This window comes from Cynara cardunculus (assembly GCF_001531365.2).
Source record: "Cynara cardunculus var. scolymus isolate 2C chromosome LG 13, CcrdV1, whole genome shotgun sequence".
Lineage (NCBI taxonomy): Eukaryota > Viridiplantae > Streptophyta > Magnoliopsida > Asterales > Asteraceae > Cynara > Cynara cardunculus.
Window position 1 is genome coordinate 769520 of NC_037540.1, and position 11301 is coordinate 780820.

Here is an 11301-nt window from a genome sequence, read left to right on the forward strand (position 1 = left end):
CCTTCCCCTCGCCCTTTTCTCTTCATGACCACTTCCCACTTGCCATAATTTCGACAATCATCCGATTTCTTTAAGATGTCGTTTGGTTTGTAGGAATAAAATAGATTTGAGAGGATTTAGATTTCAAATCCATTAAAATCTCATGTTTGGTTTTTTGAATTTGAAATTCTTGTTCGTTAATAATGTTGAATGAGATTCATTATTCATAATGAATTAGAAAATTATATATACATACATACATATATATATATATATATATTTGAACACATGGAACGTTTTCATTTGTTTCCTATTTCGTTACAGAGAACACTTTTACAACTGACACTTTTCTCTCTCTCTTTAATTAATAAATCATACCAAGAGAAAATTAGAAAAAGACATTTTTGTCCATCACTTAACCATTACTTAACGGTCAAAACATGGACGGTGTTAGTCAAAGGGGTAGTAGGCCGTAACAAATTTAATATTACAAAGACAAAATCCATAATAAACGTAATATAGGGACTACTTATAACTTTAACCAAAACACAGGGACCAAATCTGTAATTCATTCTATCCGTTTATAAGTTCTCGGTTCCACGACGTCGTATTGGGCGAGTTTTCACTTAGCGGGTAACTATCGTATAGTGCAAATTGCGAAACGCTAAAACCAAAATCTACCGTCTCCGACGCCAGATCAACAACCAGAGCCCCCCCAACATTCACCATTTTTAAGATCTTATGCTTCAAACCGAATTCAACTATAGTCGCATCCTTTCTTAAATCTAAGGTAACTCCTTGACCTAATTGTTTCTAGGTCTAATCATGGATTTTGAATTCAAAATCGTGGAAGATTTTATTTCAATGCGGTAAGTTTCGTATTTGCAGATCTGATCGGTTTATATTATGATCCACAGAAATGGAAGAGGATAACGATTTGGAGCAGGTTACGGGGAGTCCAACAGCTGGAGAGAACGGATTTGTTCATATAGAGTCAGCTGATTCTGCTCCGACGGACGGTGGCTCAATTAATCAGGTGACTCTAGTGTTTGTTTAGTTACATCTTGGTTTCAATTATCAACGACTGAATATTTTTGATTTTAAGGTAAATTTTATTATAGTATGAATGTATGATGCTCTGTCTGTTAAAAAGATTAGGGTAAAAAAGAGGCATACTATGGTTTTTTGATGTTTAACGGGCAAGTTTTCAACTTCAAATTGTCACAATTCGAAAGCTGGTCATGGAAATATTGACAATTTCATTAAAATTAGTACTAGTGACGCAAATGTAAGGTTATACATTCACAGGGTTGTAAATATTTGATCCTTTATGATGATATCCGTTGAATTATTTCTCACTACAGTTTTTTGTTGCCAAGTTGTAACAAATTAATGCTTCACCTTTTCTTCAATTGGTATATATGTTGTACTCTGGTGCTATATTTGTGTTGATGAGATAAATCAGCAAGCTATCTTCAGGTTGACCATCTCGAGCAGGACGATGGGGTGGTGATAACAGGAGTAGATACTGTACAGTATGAGCGACATGATGCAAGGACGACTGAAGATGGGGGACACGATGAGTTTGTGGATTGTCCAGATGACTTGGTTTCTAATGATGTGAGGTCCCCTGTTGGTGGAAATAGGGCTAGCCAACAGCCATTTGGGAACGATATGGAAGATATTCAATATAGGGCGCCTGACGATGAAAAAGAAATCTTTCCACAGGACTACGAGGTCGTCTATCACCTTCTCTCTTCCTTCTTGTTCTCATTCCAAGGTCTTTTTGTACCATAAGTATGCTGCAGTTGTGCTAACTTTGCTTCTCTTGCAGCAAGAACGAAGGATGCTGATGAAAGAAGTTACTAATCTTCATCATCAGCTCAAGGCTCTAAGCAAGCAACAGTTGCTGATTGGTGGAATTGATGCTGGTTTTTCTAGTGATCAGCTTACATCGGAAACAGGAGAGGGTGGCGAAAAGGCTTTGTTGCCTTTGCATGAGATGGTAAATGAGTGCTTTAAGTTAATTGAACTTGCTTTGAATGAGCGATCACAGGCCGAGGGCACAATCAGAGAACTCAATGCCACCCTACATATGAAGGATAAAGAAATTGAGGATCTTATGGCGAGGCTCAATGAACACTCTATATCACAGGATGTAGTAGCTAAGTCTGATGAAGTGTCATCTGTTGAGGCCACTGCAGATAGGATTTTATTTTCTCTTGCAACTGCCCTTGGTGATGCAGAATTGTCTGATACATCTGTTAGTGGGAAGGTGTCTCATCTTGAGAAAAGTACCTCCCTCTTACTTGAGAAGTACCACTACTTCCTTTCAGAAGTTGAAATGCTTAGCCATTGTTTGTCAGAGGTTAAGTCTGATTTTTATATGCAAAATGACATGGAAACGGTTTTTCTCTCTGTACGGGAGGAGTTGTTTGCACTAAAAAGAAAAGAACTTGAGTTGGCCAACAAAAATAGCCATTTAGAATATCAGCATGGACAGCTGATGGAACAACTTAACAAAGGCAGAGAAACAGTTGAGTTGCTAAATGCAGAGATCGGAAAACTTAAAGGGGAAGTTGAACAGGAGAGAACGAGGTATACTAATACTAAAGAAAAGCTCAGCTTGGCTGTCACAAAAGGGAAGGCTCTGGTCCAGCAGCGTGACTCATTGAAGCAGTTGGTTGCTGAGAAAACCAGTGAACTAGAAAGACGTTTAATCGAATTGCAAGAGAAGTCAAGTGCCCTAGAGCATGCTGGGTTGAGGAATGATGAGTTGACGAGGACTGAAAATTTGGTTAATTCGCTGCAAGAAGCTCTTTCGCAAAGGGACATGATCCTTCAAAAATGTGGAGAAATTCTTTCGCTAAGTGGTGCTGCTGGGGAACTTCAGCCTTCAGATATCATTGAGAGGGTTGCATGGCTTGCAAATGAAGTAAGTAGACTAGCACCCCTGTCTTGGGAATTTCAGCGACTTACTGAATTGTTATCGTCCCTAGAGTTGCCGGAAGCCAGGCAACCTCCCAACTTAGAATCTCAAGTTAGCTGGCTATTGGAATCATATAATCTGGGAAAAAATCATTATATTAAGCTACAACATCAAAATGATGCAACAAGAGAGGCTGCTCATGCACAGATTGATCGCCTAACTGCATCACTGTTAGCAGAAGCGCTGGAGAAGCACTTTTTTATAGAGGAGTTTGAGGATTTGAAATACAAGTATGAAGGAATTGTTGGGGAGAAAAAGCAGATGGTTGCTCTGTTGCTTGATGCGTCTGGGTTCTCTATAGATGGTTTTGAGGAGAACTTTAATCTACAGTCTGATATGGCTGTGGTGATTGGCAGATGCTTTTCGAAGATAAAAGAACAAGCCATAACTTCTACTGACTCATCGTCCATGGACAAAGAAGTGCTTGAAAAGATTCAAAATCTGTTGTATGTAAGGGATCAGGAATCTAAGCTGTATGAGCAAATTCTTGAGGAAGAGAAGATGTATAGATTGGAGCGGGATAATCGCTCAAATGAGTTGGTAAAGGTTTTTGAAGAATTACGTGCATCAAAAGATGAGAAGAACTCTCTGCAAATAAATCTTCAACGAGCCGAGGAGAAAGCTTCTTTATTGAGAGAGAAACTGTCTTTGGCAGTTAAGAAAGGCAAGGGTCTTGTTCAAGAACGTGAAAGTATGAAACAGCTAATGGCCGAAAAGAATGCTCAGATTGAGGCGTTAATGCTTGACTCGCAGAAGCAAGAATCAACATTGAGTGAGTGCAGGGATCAGATTAATATACTGTCAACTGAAGTGAAAAAAATTGCAAAGTTGGAATCTGATCTCTTACGTTCAAAAGAAGAAAGGGATCAAATTGAGCAGTTCTTAGTTCAGAGCAACACCTTGTTGCAACAGGTAATTGAGACAATTGATGGTATTATTCTTCCAGTAGATCTAAAAGAGCCAGTTGAGAAGGTGAAGTGGTTGGCAACATATTTAAGTGAATGCCAAGTTGCCAAGGCACAGGCAGAGCAGGAGCTAGGAGATGTAAAAGATGAAGCTGGTATGCTGGCCAGCAAGTTAACTGAAGCCCTAGCAACCATTAAATCCCTTGAAGATGCATTATCAGTTTCAGAGAAAAATGTTTCTCAGTTAGCTGAAGAAAAGAGAGAATTAGAATTTTCAAAGACTTGTATGGGAGAGGAACTACAGAAAGCAATAGATGAACGGGAAGTTTCAAAGACACAGGCAGAACAAGAAATGCAAATCTTAAAAGAGGAAGTCAGTACATTGAACAAGAAGTTGGTGGAAGCCCTGAAAACCTTGAAATCACTGGAAGATTCACTGTCAGGTTCAGAAAAAACTATCAGTCAACTAACTGAAGAGAAGAGAGAACTAGAGATTGCCAAGTCTCGTGTTGAAGAGGAATTATATAAAGCAATGGAGGAAGCAACTTCTCAATCAAGCAAGTTTCAAGAGGCCTCTGCCAATAAAAAGTCGCTTGAAGAGGCATTGTCGCTTGCAAAAAACAACATATCCGTGCTCTTGAGTGAACAAGAAGAGGCTCAAGCTAGCAAAGCTGCTGCTGAAATGGAGCTACAGAAAGTTAAGTTGGAAGTTTCTGCTCATGCCATTAATCTAGATGAAGCTCACCAGACTATAAAGTCCCTTGAAGATGCAATGTCTCAGATAAATACAAATGTTTCTCAGTCTTCACAGGAAAATGAGACACTAACTAGTAGAAATGTATTAGAGAGTGAGATAAAGAAACTCAAAGAAGAGGCCAAGTACCATGAGCGCAAGGTTGTGGATGCATCTGCAACTATTAAAACACTAGAGGATGCATTGCTTAAGGTAGAGAACACTGTTTTCGATCTTGTTGGGGAAAAGAAGAATGCTGAACTGGAGATTTCAGCCCTCAATACCGAGCTGAGTACATGTAGGCAAGAGTTGGCAGCCAAACATGATAAATGGGCTTCGGAGCTCTCCAGTTTCTTTGGAAATCTTGAAGTGCTGTTGAAAGATGGATCTCTATTGTCCTTGTTCAAGCAAAGTTTTGAGAGAAAAATCAAAAGCTTAAAAGAAATAGACCGGCTTCTAAATGAAATGAAGGATAATTTTGATTCAGAAAAGCTGCAAGATCATCCTGCTATCAAGGTGACATAATCAGTTCTCGAACATAAGTGATTCTCCTTTCTCCTTTTATTTGGTGAATGTTTGTTTGTTGACACCTTCTATATCATCAATCTCAATTGTTTATTTCTCTTCATTTTCTCATCTTCTGAGGTCAATGACTTTGATTTTATATTTGTGTGTAACATATTGAATAATTGCCGACAAACATTTATGTAATTACAAAACTATATATGATCTTTTGTCACTTCAGGCATTCTCTTATTTTAAGAGTGGGTAAAAAATAATGGTTTTCTACATATATTTTGAAGTTACTGTCCATGCTAATGTGTATTTTAGTTTTTCTGACTAAAATTATGGCGTCCAGTAACAAGGAGTAGTAATTTTACGTTGTCATTGTCTTATAATGGCTATTTCAATTTGGCAATTAAATGCGTTAATTGAAATTTGGTAGACATTTGTGCTAATTTTCAGAAAGAAAACCCAACCGCATCTGTTGGTAGCTGTATTATTGATGCATATTTTAGTTCTTCTTATTTTCATTTAGCCATTGCTCTTGGTTTATATGCCAACAATTTCAGATTCGCATAAGTTGAATTTGACTTTCATGCCCGCCTTCTTATCTCACTTATGATTTACAGGAAAATTTCCAGTCAACTTTCCTCCCTGCTGATGACAATGATTGGACCACTGGGATGATTGATGATGAGTTTAATGCAAAAGATATTGATGGTTTTGGTTCATATGCTGGAAAAACTTTGGATAACTTGAATACTAGAAACCAAATTCTTGTTGACCAATTTGGCAGTTTCTCAACAGTCATTGATGACATGATTGCATCTTTGTTGATAAAACTAGAGGCAATAAGGAATACTGTGCCATTTATGGTTCAACAAACAAAAGCCCTGCAAGAAAAATTGAAAAGCATGCAGTTGGACATGTCCACCACAATTGAAGAATTGAAGGGTGAATTAGAGAAATCCAAGTCATTGAATGATATAGCCGAAGAAGAAAATGATGCATTACAAAGGCGAGTTTTTGAATTGGAGACTGAACTAGAAGCATCTGGAAATATGTGTAATGAAATGAGCTTTAAATTAGAAGATTATCAAGCAAAAGAGGACAAGTGGAAAGAAAGAGAAGCGGAGTTGTCTGTGCAAAGTACTAGGTTCCAAGAAAGAGTTTTTAAGTTGGAGACTGAACTCAAGGAATCTGTTAAAGATTATGGTATACTTTTGTTTCTATTGATGATCGTCCATTTGATTATTATCTGTAGTGATCAAGGTTGTATATTCATATCATTCATTATGATCTACCGTATTTCTAACTTTCATACATTTTCGTTGTTTTTCAGAGGGCGATGCACCAAATGCTCTTTTATCAGCTTCACAGATAAAAGCCCTGTTTGATAAGATAGATGGGATTGCAATCCCTTTCCCAAATCTTGTAGTGGGGAACATACACCCCCAAGATTCAGACCCTGTTAAAAAGCTCTTTTATATAGTTGATAGTGTAAATGAATTGCTAGACCAGATGACCTTGTTGTCTCATGCCAAAGAAGAGCTGCGCTCGACCCTTTCAAAACAAGCCCTTGAAGTTGAGCATTTGAAGGGGGAATTCAAAGAAGCCATGAAGGACAAGCAAGAGGCTGAAAAGACGGGGAGGGTATTGTTTGATTTATCTATAGGGTTGCAGAGCATTATTCAAAAGTTGGGAGGTGATGAGTCTGTTGGAGTCAAGAAATCTGCTGATGTGGCAGGACTGCTCCCAGTACTAGAGAGGCTTGTTCAGGGCATTGTTTTGGATAGTGACAATTCAAGATCCAAAGCTCAAGATCTAAGTGCCAAATTGCTGGAGACCCAGAAGGTAGCTGAGGAATTAGCAAGCAAGGTTAAACTACTTGAAGATTTTATTCAAAATAGGACAGGTGCACCAAACACGATACAGGAAAAAAGTGTTTTTGCGTCACCTTCCTTGCCTTCTAAATCGGAAATTTCAGAAATTGAAGATCAGGTATGTTTATTGCATCTATATTTTTTTCATGTCTGATGGCATTGTTTATTGCTTTCATAATATGGCATTGTCTATTGCTTTCATAATATGGCATTGTCTATTGCTTTCATAATATGGCATTATTGTTGTGATAAAAAAGATTCAAGTTATATGCAATTTGGGTCTCCAGGAATTAGGGGCTGTTTGGTTGGCTTTCCATCAAGTCTTGTATGGATAAAGTTGAAAGTTGTCTGTGTGGATTAATTTGTCTGTATAGATTGGGAAGGTTTTTTCATAGAATGGAAGGAGCATTTTTTTTTTAATTGGGAGGGGCAAATTTCGAAAAAAACCTAGCTTTCTGCATAAGCCACTTTATGTATCATTAAGCCACTATCAAACAGTCATGTATAGCTTACCGAGCAAGCTGTGAGTCCCATTAAGCTGCTAACAAACATGCTCTAAGACTAGTACACTGCTCTCATGCTGTGTTCTCTTCATTACCAACACTCTGGACTATACAATTGTTTGCTTATGTGTATTCATGTCTTCTATTCTCAATCTTTTTACATGTTTTTCTTCCAAACTACAGAAGCCCAAAATTTTAAGCCAATGACAATTAACTAAAGACGAACGATTGTGTGAGAATAGGAGTTAAGGTGAGAAGCATAAGAAGGGATATGGACCGTTGATCACATTTAATCTTTCCCCACCCCATGAATTGCCTTCTCATGGGAATTGATCTGGTGCATCTCATTAGTGTTGATCCAGGGGTGGAGATCCCTTCTCACCTTAACCTCCATTCTCACGGAACCCAACCCATGAACTAAAACTAACCTAACCTTTTTTTTAATATCTGTTTAAGACCCCTTGAGATGGAGGGGAATGAGCATAACACAGATATCTTACAGTTTTTTACTTATATTATTTTAATCTTTAATGTTTTTCTTACAGGTTCCAGTTGGGAAAATAGGCTTGCCTTTGGTGCCATCTGCTCCCCATGTGAGATCTTTACGAAAGAATTCAAGTGATCAGCTTGCAATTACCATTGATTCAGAGTCCGACCGTTTGCTTGGTAGAAAGGAAACTGTTGAAGATAAAGGTTTGGTTCTGAGAACTTTTACCGTTCATTCTCTGTTCAGGTCACATTATTTTGAAAATTGTATTGAACTCTTATGCCTTCAGGTCATGTATTTAAGTCACTCCATACATCGGGTCTAGTCCCAGTCAAAGGGAAGATGATTGCAGATCGACTCGATGGAATATGGTAAATGCTTTAACTGACTTTAGTTTATTATTGAGGCCACACATGAATGAGAATGACACCATATGAACAGAAAATAGGAACATATTTGCATGTTTAATGTAATGCCCCAAGCCTAAAGCAGCAGGCTGGCCAATAACCTCCAAATCAACTTAAAACCATGGTGGAAGTTATTTGGTTATTTGTACCACACAACTTTGAGCTTATAAGAGCATCTTCAACAGGTTCCTTATAATTTCTCTAAAGAGAATCAATAGTCAAAATCTCTAACTAAAATTATATTTCACTCTAACAGGTTCTCTATTTTAGAGATTTCGACATTAATTATATTATTAAAATATTATATAGTTTTTTTAATCTCAATGTACTTTTTTTTTTAAACTTTATTTAAAATAATAATAGTTTCATCTTATTGGTGGAAATGAATTAAAAAATAATTTCTCTTACCTCCCATCAAATTTTAGAGAATTCTCTAAACTTGGATTTTTTTTGGTTTTCTCTATTTTAATGAATTTGTTGGAGCAAATTAGAGAACAAAATCTCTATTTTATCTGTTTTAGCATCTCCATCAGCTTCCCCAAAATGAGTAAAATTGAGATTTTGGGTGTTGTTTTGCTTTATCAGATTCTCCAAAACCTTCTCCAAAATGGAGAAAGTAGGAGATAGAAGGAAATTTTTTTCCAGATATGGAGTATTCCCTAAAAATGATTACTTATGAGAGAGAAATATTATTTTATTGTTCCCATTCAGTAAGAGTCTTTGAAATTAAATGTCTAGGAGAGGGAAACGATATTTTATTAGTTGTATTGAATATTTTAATAATATAAGTGATTTTATAATCTCTAAAATGGAGAATCTGTTGGAGATGAATGTAATACTTTTTGGAGATTCTGGATTTTGACTCCATTTTAGAGAAAATTTTGAGAATCTGTTGGAGATGCTTTAAGCAACACACAAGTCTAATTTTCTATCCATGTCCCAAAATAAGTGTGCATTAGAAATGACACACAGTTTTAGACATGAATAATTATTACACTTTTTAGTTAGTCAGATGACAACTTTACCCTTAATTAATGTATCAATCTTATCAGCTCTTAAATATTTGTACATTAATTAGGGGTATATTTGGAATTGAGTTATTTGTTTTTGAAAGCGAACATGTATTTTGGGGCAAACCTAAATGGAATTGTAGACAAGTATTTTGGAACAGAGGGAGTATCCTAGATTAGAAAGTTACCAAAAAGAGAAACATGTGATGAAACAAAGGGAGTATCACAAATTCACAACTTGAATAGAATAAGGGAAATTGACTGAAATAGCCATTCCCATCAACCAAGTTCACTTTTAGCCACTTTTCAGAGCCTCTTCCTAAAATAGCCGGTCTTTATGCAAATGTTTTAGCATTTGTGTAAAGACTGATTTCTGGAAAGAAAAAAGAAAAAGAAAAAAATTCCTTACGCATATGCGTAAGGATTCTTTGTGCAAAAATTTGAACCCATACGCAAAAATCTGAATCCGTACGCAACTTTTTTTTATTTCAATCTGAAAATCGAGCTTACGCAAATGCACAAGACATTTGCGTAAACTCTAAAATGGAATTCAATTCAAAAAGTGGCTTAAAAGTGAAGTTGGTTGGTGAGATCGGCTTATTTTGGTCAATTTCCCATATAATTATTCACTGTGACCTTCCCATAATCCTCCTTGTTTCTTATTTGTGATTAACCTCTTTTATTGGCACATAGCATTGACCACAAATACTTAGGTGACCGAAAAGAAGTTTTACCAGCATGGCTATTGTTCTTAATGGCGTTTTTTTACTCTTTGCGTCTGTACAGGGTATCTGGTGGTCAAGCTTTGATGCGTCGACCAAGGGCAAGGCTCAGTCTTATAGCTTATTGGCTATTCATACACCTATGGCTTCTGGGCACTATTTTGTGACCATAACAAGGTGGTTCCATCCAGGTAGACCAGAATCGAACCAGCCATAAGTCCCGTGTTCAGCTTGTACCATAGATAGGTAGCGCCTTTTCAACTTATATTTCTTAGGGTTGGGTTCTGGAGAGGATGGAAGTTATGGTGAGAAGGGTGAGAAGGGATCTCCACCCTTGGATCAATCCTAATTGAATCTAGCACTAATATCACCGGATCAATTCCCGTGATAAATGCAATTCATGAGGTGGGGGTGAGATTAAACGTGATCAAGGTCCAGATATCTTCTTATGCTTCTCACCTTAACTTCTATTCTCACACGATCCTTCATATTTTTTTTCTTATTGATATTTTTGAAGAATTTATGTAGATGTACAAATTAATAGTTATTGCTTTTTTTGATTCTCTGCAATCAGATTTTAGGGATTCAGAGAATCCATAACCATAAGCCTACATGGTAATGGATAATGTTCCTTTCCCAACTTGTTTTACATTTAAATGTTGGTTAATGATAAATTATTGAAGTTTTACTTGCTTGGTTTCTCATGAATTCATGATAGAAACATTGTATCTATAGGTACACAAGAAAAGGGCTAGTTGACCGAAGACTTGTACTCGGGCTAGATGGGACCCGCCTAGACAGGTTGGTTGGTCTGGTTTTAGGGCATGCTTCTTAACAGCCTAACGAGTTTAATAAGATTCATAATTTATTCGGTCAATTATACATGGTTGTTTGGTAGTGACTTATGATATAGAAAGTGGCTTATCCGATAAGCTTCTAGTGGGAGCTTTATGTAGAAACAAAGTTTTTTGCTCCGAACCTATCTCCTTCAATTAAAAAACACAAGTCACTGTTTGATACTTGACTTAATGATATAGGAAGTAGCTTATTCAGTAAGCTTTTAAGTGGAGCTTTATGTAGAAAGCCAAGTTTTTTCCGAACCTGCTTCTCCCGGGAAAAAAAAAAAAACACTCCTATATGTGAAAAAACTCTCCCAAATAAACATTTTATCTATTTATA

At 36.9% G+C, this 11301-nt stretch overlaps 1 protein-coding gene across 1 annotated transcript; it reads left to right on the top strand.

The window, feature by feature from the left end:
* The first annotated feature begins 620 nt into the window (after positions 1-620).
* LOC112524613 (myosin-7B-like) lies at positions 621-10605 on the top strand. The gene is given in 9 exon segments (XM_025134522.1): positions 621-769; positions 897-1015; positions 1459-1716; positions 1814-5122; positions 5740-6409; positions 6411-7111; positions 8042-8189; positions 8273-8354; positions 10187-10605. Coding segments are annotated over 8 exon segments (5388 nt in total). The 5' UTR covers positions 621-769; positions 897-898; the 3' UTR covers positions 10290-10605.
* Positions 10606-11301: the final 696 nt, after the last annotated feature.